Here is a 10297-nt window from a genome sequence, read left to right on the forward strand (position 1 = left end):
ATATGTATATATGTGTAAATACATATGTATATATGTGTATATACATATATATGCATATACGTATATATATATATGTGTGTGTATATACATATATGTATATGTATGTATATACATATATATATGTATATACATATATGTATATATATATATATATATATATTATATATATGTACATATATATGATATGCATATATATATATATGTATATATATATATATATATATGATACATATATGTTTATATAATATATATGTGTGTGTGTGTGTGTGTGTGTGCATGAATGCGCATGGCTCAGTGGTTAGAACGTCGAACTTACCATCGTTAGGTTGTGAGTGAGTTCTATTCCCGGACACGGCTGTATGTTGTGTTCTTGAGCAAGACACTCTATTTCACGTTGCTCCAGTTCGCTCAGCTGTAGAAATTAGTTGCGATGTGAGTGCGTGTGTATGCATAATCTGTATGTACGTGTGTGTGTATGTATGTATAACAAATATGCATATATATATATATATATATATATACACAGAAGGGAAGGGAGAGAGAGAGAAGTATGCCTATGTGTGTGTCCCATGTTTTCGAAAAATTCTGGCTTTTCTTTTGATTTTTGGACTTGGGATTTAATTTAACCGGCAACTTGAGTATGGTTACTTTTTTTATTTGAGGCTGGTGAGGAAACGGCGGAACAGCGGGGCGAGTGGTGAAGCAACTTTCTATACCCAGTTAAGTTCCTTTATTTTCTAGATTCAGACCCCTTCGAAGTCGATATAAATAATCGTTTTATGATTCTAGGGTCGCAATAACTACTCAGTCAATGTATTCAACGGTTGTCCTCCACCACCCCACCCTACCCCAACCAACAATTTACTATTGTTTTAATGATAGCAATGACTATTTCCTTATTATTGATGTATAGGTTTTGTAACCAAGTTGTTTCAAGTTCAGTCCTACAGTGCGCCGTCTTGTCTAAGTGTTTTATGTTATTGTTTCGGGCCGCCAATAGCTTGTGAGTGAATTTTGTTGATGGATTCTGTGAGAGCTCGTCGTGTTTATATATATATGTGTGTATGTGTGTTTGTCCCCTTCTCCACCACTTGTTGCCGGCGTTGGCTAGTTTAAGTCCCTGTAACCTAGTGGTTTGGCAAAAGACTGATAAAATAGGTACTGGACGGAAAAGTAAACACTGGTTCTCGATTTGTTGGACTTAGACTACAAGCCAATGCTACATGTCCAATGTCCAGAAACTTGAAGTAAGTAAAATATTATAGAGTATAGCAAAAATATAGCCAGAAGATATGATGTACATCCCTGTAAATAATTTGGTCAAATCTTGCACGGGAAAAATTTTGAAATTTCACTGATCCATATAAAATTTTTCTGAAACTCGATGGCAAGTACTCTACATCAGTTTCTCTCGTTGGTGGATACCAACTGATTTAGCTTACAAGACTTATGCATTATTGCTATTAATATGTGGTCGAATATACAGGGCGATAAGCTAGCGGAATAGTTAGCACCCTGGGCAAATTGCTTAGCAGCATTTCGAACATCTTTACGTTCTGAGTTCCTGTTCCTACTACGTTGACTTTGCCTGTCATCCTTTCGGTGTCGATGAAATAAGTAGCAGTTGAACACAGGGGTCAATGTAATCGACTTAACCCTTTCCCTCGACGTTACTGACCGGCTAAGTAGGAGTAGTGTACTGTGTGGATTAGGGAACAATATTTGGGCAATAAGGATATATAAGCTGCTTATAGAAGAATTGAATGATATGTAGTGTTTTCATATGCAATAGAATATTACGATGAAAGCAAAAGACACTCTCCACTTAATGAAATTGAAATAGGAAAATATATTTACGTTGCCGGCATGAAACCATTACTGTTATGTATATTTAGAGGCTATAGATATAATATCCTCTTCTGCTGACCACGCCTAAATCAAACGAATTATAATATACATTTCAGGCTGGAAACATGCTAAAGATGATTAATGAAGAGATAACATTACCAGAAATAAGCTCTATTAAAGGAAGATCTGCACAAATAATGTTGACATAAATAGACCGAGAGTTTAGGCGGCAAATTGGTCGAGTCATTAGAGTGCTGTGAATTCATTTTGGTCTTTGTTCCGACTCTCTGCTGTGAGTTCGAAACCCAGCGAGGTCAACCTCGCGTTTCATCTTTTCGCAATACAAGCGTAGGAGAGTGAGTGTATTTCCAAAATTGTTAGATCTTTGGCTGGGATACTTTACAATATCCGTTTCAGATCAGTGAATTCTAAGTTCAAATCCCGCCCTGTTATCGATAACACTTCTGCCAGGAATTGCGACCGACAAATAAAATCATCGAACCGAGGAAACATAGATCCCCCCGACTGAAATTGGGAAGCACAGTTTTTTTGGCTGGACTGAGAAAATCGACTGCCACTATCAGCTCAAGTTCAGACATTTTAAATTTCTGAATATATATATGTCCCATATATATATATTCAAAAGAGTGTCTTGGAGGGAAATACTGCTGTATAAATCTTGTTTATTATCAACATGTTATTAAGATGAAGGCTACGAGCTGGCAAAATCGTTAGCACGCCGGAAAAAATCCTTCCCGGCATTTCGTTGTCTTTACGTTCTGAGTTCAAATTTCGTCGGGGTCGACTTTGCTTTTCATCTTTTCGGGATCGATAAAATAAGTACTAGTTGATCACTGGGGATCGAAGTAATCGACTTATTCATCCCCCACCCCCGTAATTGCTAGCCTTGTGCCAAATTTGAAGCCAATATAAAATTAGCAGTTAATAGTACTATGAATCGGTTACAGTTTAGGTTGCAAGAAGCTTGAGGTTGATCTTGCTGGGTTTCGAACTCACAGCAGAGAGTCGGACCAAAGACCGAAAGGAATTCTGTACAGCACTCAAATGACTCGACCAATCTGCCGTTCTATATTCAAGCAATAATTTAAGATACCATAATAGAAATCCTACCTCCATACATACACACAACAGCTATGTTTCAGCCAAATTCTATCGCCATATGACTACGTCCCAGTAACTTATTCAAACATTGAAAGAATTTGTGTGAAGTTCACGAATTTGAATAAGATTGTATATTGTGAAAAAAAATGAAGATTCTCGCATTTCCTGATTGAAACGTTTTTTTCCTTCTGGGTGCCGAGGTGTGCGGAGGAGAGAAATCTCACATCGGATATAAAATGTCAAATTCCTTTCCTCGTACCCCATATACAAAGTTCACCAGAATTATAAACTTTGCTGTCAATGCCGCTATTGCTGCCACCGCTAGTGCTGCCTCCGCCAGTTTCTACAGACAATTTTTTTCCCTCATGATTCAATGAATCATCGTTTAAAAAGTTATATTATAAAATTATATTATAAACTGCGGCAAATGTACTTAAATATTATTAAGATAACAATCGTTTGTTTCATGTCTGTTTTTGTATTTTGAATTTATTTCGTTTATAAAAATTGAGGGTAAAATTACATGACTAGTTTATTATTTCTTCCTGATGTTTGGCAGACGTTGGAATAATAGATTTTGGTACAAGGCCAGCAATTTCGGAGTAAGTCGATTACCTAGATCTCGGTGTTCAATTGGTACTATTTTATCGATCACGAACGATGAAAGGCAAAGTCGACCTCGGCAGAATTTGAACTCAGAACGTAATGAGGGGGAAATACAAATAAGCATTATGTCCGGTGTGCTATCCTTTCTACTAGTGGGACAATTTTGGGTGAGAGCGCTAGTCGATTCATCGACGCCATTACTCAGCTGGTACTTATTTTATCGACAATAATGATGATAGTTTCAGATTTTGCCACAAGGACAGCAATTTTAGGGAGGGGACTAGTCGATTACATCAACCCCAGTGTTCAACTGGTACTTATTTTATCAACCCTGAAAGGATGAAAGGTAAAATCGACCTCGGCGGAATTTGAACTCAGAACGTAGCGACGGGCTAAGCATTTTGCCCGGCATGCTAACGATTTTACCAGCTCGCCGCCTTATCGACAATAATAATAATATTTATTATTATTATTATTATTTTGATTTTGGCACAAGGCCAGAAGTTCCGAGAAGGGAGAAGGCAGGTCAATTTATCGACCCCGAAACAATAAAAGGCAAAGTCGACCTCGGCGGAATTTGAACTCAGAACGTCACGAGTCGGAAAAGTGCTCTAACGACTCAGGTAAATTCACGCCTTTCACTTTTATAATAGTTGTTCCTAACTTAGGCACAAGGAAAACGGTGTTAGAAGGGAGGGATTAGTCGGTCCCAGTAATTAACTATCACTTTATTTTATCGTCCCAGGAGGAGTGAAAGGTAAATCTATCCTTGGAATGAACTTAGGATGTAAAAAGGTGGTACAAATCCCACAAGGCATTTTTGACTCTCTAACCATTCTGCCAGTTCACCGTCCTTTGCTCTCATTGTAAGAATTGTTTCTAACTAAGACCGGTGCAGGAGTTAGTTGATGCTATCGACTCTAGTAAATGATCAATATTTTACTTTATCGACTCCGAATGGCTTAAAAAGCAAAGTTAACCTCCGTGGGATCCGAACCTGGAACATAAAGAACCACAGGGAACATTGCGGATTTTTTTTTATATATAGTTTCACAATTCTGTCATCATACAAAGCTAACAGGTTTGGGTAGAGGGCACAGCAGATAAAATTGAGTCTACAACTTGAGTTTCATTCCGCGAGGGTTGTACTAGAAACAGTGATGTACTGAGATGAATTCTATTGATTTAAACTTAAAGGTATGCGACTGAAATCATTATAGTTGTATACATTTACTTTCTAATTTCAAATCCCGTTGAGGTCGATTTTGTCTTTCATATTCCTGGAGTCGATAAAATACGTAGCAGTTGAATACTGGGGTCCAATTAATTGATTGTATTCATTCTCCACGTTTGATACCAAGGTTTGGCCGGCGGTATTGGCAGAGTTAGTTGTTTCTTTTGTTTGAAGTCGTAACTAATATAGAACTAAAACACTTTATCAGTTAAATTAACCATTTTCTAACTGAAATGAAAAATACAATGTTTCTGTTTATATTGTTTTTTGTTGAATAATTTCGGTGAGTTCTTCTTGACCAAATCAACGTTGAGTGACAAAAAAGTCTTAGAATTCAAACATCTTGGTTATGCAAATATTAGCTGTGCAATGGTCGTTTTGGACAAAAGGTCATTATAATCGCCCGATCCATTGACAGCTATCTTGTCTGAAGGAATGAAACTAAGCCAATAATCAATGTATATTGTATAGGCGCAGGTGCGGTTGTGTGGCTGTGAGGTAAGAAGTTTGCTTTCCAACCACATGGCTTCAGGTTCAGTCTCACACTGTGACACCTTTGGGTGTCTTCAACTATGGCCTTAGGTCGACCAAAGCTTTGTGAGTGGATTTGGTAGAGGGAAACTGATAAAAAAGATAAGTACTGTGGTCGATTCATTCAGCTGAAAATTCCTCAAGGTGGTGCCCCAGCATGGTCGCGGTCTAATGACAGAAATAGGTAAAAGATAAAAGATAAAAGATAATCACCAAAACATATGATCAATAGGAGCGGGGCCGGCTCCCATAAAAGAGGTGTTGCTATTGCTACGCATATAGGCATCGTAGACTGCATCCAGAGAAGAACCACTGGACTGATTGGTATAAAATCATTGATACGCTCCGGCCTCTGACCCACAGACGTGCTCCGGCCTCTGACCCACAGACGTGTTCCGGCCTCTGACCCACAGACGTGCTGCTTCTTTTCTCTTGTTTTTTTCTTTCTTCTTTCTATCGGTACACTAATGGAGCTTCGTTCAAACGCCCACGATTCGCTTGTCCCTTTACCCCTCATCACTCTTATTGTGTCCAACCCCATCGGCTCCGCTCTAACCATTTTGCTGAATTGTTAAATGATTTCGGTCAAGATGGAAAAGGCGCAGTCAAGAAGAAAGAATTGAAAGCTCGTTGTGACCAGCGATATAGTTTGGTCAATACGGTAAACAGTCATAAATGATAAAAAACATCGTTTTGTTTTATAAGTGTGTACTGAGATCAATTTTCCTTCACTATTCGATAGAAAGTACAAATCGAGTACTGAGTGTTGATGTAATCAACTTACTCATCCCCTCAAAATTTCGGGCCTTGTACCAAAACTTGGAAAGAGAATTAAGTTTTAAATCTAAGAGAAAACATCTGAAAATGAAAGTATCGAAAGTGCTGGTGTTAAGTAGGAATAAGCACAGTCTAAACTGTTTGGGCTCCGATGTTATGACACCTTTTCATGTTATGTCAATGTCTGGCAAAAGTAACTGTTGTAAGTTTTAGGTGTTTAGTTCCAGGTGAACTCTGGTCAAGCAGAGTTCCAGTCGTAGCCATCGCTTATTTTCAGACAATATATCCAGAACTACATTACCCAACGTATTTTTCCTTTTGTCTAAATCGTAAACTATGGCTTCATGAGAAATTTAACTTAACTACTATTTCTATCAAGTTCATTAACCGTATAGAGTCTCCTTGCTGCCCCGTTTAAAGTGTAATAACTTCAGCCAGGAAGAGAATCTATGTCGCTGACTCGATTAACCAGGAGTTTATATTTGTTCCAGGATATTCAACTCAAATTTACAAAGTAAATAAATGAATAAATATATAAATAAAGCAAAACTACAAAATATTTCACTTCAATATTTTATTATATTTTCACGAATATGTATTAACAATAGTTTGACTCGGTTCCGAGTGACTTAAAGTTTCGTGGGCGCATAGGATACGTCCATCTAAAAATAAAATATTCAAAAAGATGGATTTAAGATATTTAAAGGTGCCTTAGTAGAGTGTCAGCCGAATGTTTTTAACTGATAACAGAGAGAGAGAAAGAGAGAGAGAGAGAGAGAGAGAGAGAGAGAGAGAGAGAGAGAGAGAGAGAGAGAGAGAGAGAGAGAGAGAGAGAGAGAGAGAGAGAGAGAGAGAGAGAGAGAGAAAGAGAGAGAGAGAAAGAGAAATGGATATACAAAAAGAAATATTAAAATTTTATCTTCCGTATATACTAAGAGACACGTGTTTATCGCAAGCAACTGGTTTGAAATATTGCAAACTTAACACTATCGTTAACTCTCCTTTATCGGTTACCATTACTGGCATATGAAGGTGACATTCAGTAGAAGGAGATAGAGATGAGGTCTTCTAACAACGTCACTTGTGGAAGTGGTTTAGAGTCGCAATCCTAAAGCACTTACTAAGATCTCTAATGCAAGAGACACGCACTTCTGACCTTGCAATAGGGAATATCTCGAGAGTATTGTGCTTTGCCTCGGCTGAAGAGAGACTTGGAAACAGATTGCTTGTGCAAGTATAGTCGATCGACACTCTGCATACCGGACACCGGTATCAGAGATCATCAGAAGAGAATATATGTTCGGATTTGGCAAAACAAAGTTTAACTGGAGGTGAATTGAACTAATATCATTTCAAATTTTGGCATAAGGCCAGCAAGTTCGGGGAGGAGGGGGGAGGTCGATTACATCGGCCCCCAGTAATCAGCTGGTATTTATTTTATCGATCTTGAAAGGATGAAAAGCAGAGCAGACCTCGGCAGAAAATTCCGCCAAGCACTTTGCCTGTCGTGCTAAAAGTTCGACTGTTACTACGCTCTGCCTAAGGCAATGAGCTGGTAGAACCGTTAGCACGCTGGGCAAAATGCTTACCGGCATTTCGTCTGAGCTCAAAGTTCCCCGACGGCGACTTTACCTTTCATCCTTTTGGGGTCGATAAAATAAGTACAAGTTGAGCATCGGGAGTCGATGTAATCAAGTTTCCCCTTTCCCTGAAATTGTTGGCCTTGTGCCAACATTTGAAATCAGTATTACGCTCTGTCTAAGCCCAAGACAATTGCTTGCTTCTCTGATACTTGCTCAGTCAAGTTAAGTCAACGAAGTATCAGCAGAGAGCTTCGTATAATTAAAAAGTTAGAAAATACTGTGGATGCTTCATCTATTGACCTATAAGATTGTTTGAAATGACCTTTAACTAAATTGTCACATTTATATGCAATATCGTTGTCGGGATATGAAGAATCTTACACTAAAATTTGAATGCAAAATTGAAATCCATCCATCTATCCATCCATCCATCCATCCATCCATCCATCTATCCATCCATCCATTTCTACCCAAATATTCCTAAGAGGGTCGTGGATATACGGTCCTGAGACACCTTCACCATAGATGAAAAATAAGCCAAATCAATGTAATCTATGAATCTTTGTGTGTGTGTGTGTGTGTGTGTGTGTGTGTGCATTTTCTAATGCTTGGAATACACGCACACCAATATACATACAAACACCAACATACATACATACATACATACACACTCACTCCTACACAAATCAAAGAAAATATGAAATATATCTATGTTACTGTTTTAAAAATTCAATCTTTACTCAAGAAACAATTACCACCTACGCACGCACAGTCACTCACAATCACTCACTCTCTCTCTCTCTCTCTCTCTCTCTCTCTCTCTCACACACGCAGACTCACACACGCACACACACACACACACACACTATCACTCTTTCTCCCCCCCCCCACACACACACAATCACTCACACACACAGAGTCAATAGCATGCTATGTATATGCACACACAGGCGTACATATACACACACATGTGTGTATTCATACTGTGATGTATTAAAGAAATCGGCAATGAATTCACTGTATGAAAAATGCCTCAAGTGTATTCCACCATACACATCACACTGGTATATAAATGGTTTCAAATTTTGGCACAAGTCCAGCAATTTCGTGAATCAACTGGTCCTTATTTTATCGACCCAGATAGGATGAAAGGCAAAGTCGACCTTGGCAAAATTTGAGCACAAAACGCAAAGGCCGACGAAATGCCGCCATCCATCTTGCGGTAACGATTCTGCCAAATTAATCGCCCTACGTTGGTATATAATCACAAGCTCATTTATACACACGTACATACATACAGCACAATGCCAAATACGCATGCCAGCATATTTTATTTTATAGCTTGCAGACATACAATTAGGTTTTTATCTAAAATAAAATATATATCCCACCCAACAGTAACTTCTGTGTCTCTCTAATTACATATTGTCTATAACAGTTACACTTTGATTTTGTTAGAGATCTTTGTTGGACAAGCTCTGTGCCTCTGTCAGCTGGTATTTCTTTTCTATACCAACCAGACCACAATCCACGATTTTCACAATTGTAAAAGGAACTGCGGTGTCCTTGTGAGACTTAACATTTCCGATTTTTTCTATAACATTCTGCAAAATATAAAAAAAAAGAAAAGAAAATATTATAACAACCTATAGTATTAAATACAATGTTAAAAGACATATTAGATAAAGTAATCTGCAATATATTATTCCTAAATGTTTTTGATTATGTTTGTTTCCCTCGATCAAAGTCGACTTCGAGTTAAGCTACAACAACGATTATTCTTAGCCTTCGGATTCTGCGCTGACCACTTTGGCGGTGACGAGATAGTTTACATACACTACGGGCAAATGGTAAGCAGTTACTCTTTTATTCTTTTACTTGTTTCAGCCAATGGACTGCGCCATATGGCGGGCACCACGATGTAGAGTTTAGTTGAAGAAATCGACCTTTGTCCATATTTAAAATTATTTATGCCATCAGTCGCTTTTTTTTTCTTACCAATCGTCAAGCAGTGGGAAAATAAAGACTAAGATACACACGCATACATACATAAATACATACATACGTACATACATACATACATACATACATAAATACATACATATGCATGTACTTAAGTGTGTATATTCTTTTAATCTTTAACTTGTTACAGTTATCTGACTGCGGCCATGCTGGAGCACCACCTTTAGTCGAAAAAATCGACCCCAGGACTTATTATTTGTAAGCCTAGTATTTATTCTAGCGTTCTCTTTGTCAAACCACTAAGTTACGAGGACATAAACACACCAGCATCGGTTGTCAGGCAATGGTGGGGGACAAACACAGGCACACAAATACATATGGATCTTTTTTAAAACGGGGGCCACATTTTTCATTAATGTTTTACGTAGTGCTTTTGGTACCGAAAGACTTTCAAACTTCGTATACTTATCTATTTTGTGTTATAGAACAGAAAAATATTTTTGTATTCGAATTTATTTCATGTAAAAAATTGTCTTATTTCGATAATTTCAACCAATCACTGACAAGTATTCAGTTGTTTATATTTACTCCTTTGGCTGATTAAGCCATAGCTTCGTTTAATTTACTTTTTTCA

At 37.8% G+C, this 10297-nt stretch overlaps 1 protein-coding gene across 2 annotated transcripts in view; it reads right to left on the minus strand.

Moving 5' to 3' along the window:
- Nucleotides 1-6677: 6677 nt before the first annotated feature.
- Nucleotides 6678-10297, minus strand: part of LOC106883423 (uncharacterized) — a 10854-nt gene continuing 7234 nt past the window's right edge. For both annotated transcript variants that reach the window (XM_014934419.2, XM_052968558.1), the window contains one exon: nucleotides 6678-9305. In XM_014934419.2, coding sequence (XP_014789905.1) covers nucleotides 9156-9305 — 150 coding nt within the window. In that variant the 3' untranslated portion in view covers nucleotides 6678-9155. The remainder of the gene's footprint in view (nucleotides 9306-10297) is intronic.

Source organism: Octopus bimaculoides, chromosome 6, assembly GCF_001194135.2.
Source record: "Octopus bimaculoides isolate UCB-OBI-ISO-001 chromosome 6, ASM119413v2, whole genome shotgun sequence".
Classification (NCBI taxonomy): domain Eukaryota; kingdom Metazoa; phylum Mollusca; class Cephalopoda; order Octopoda; family Octopodidae; genus Octopus; species Octopus bimaculoides.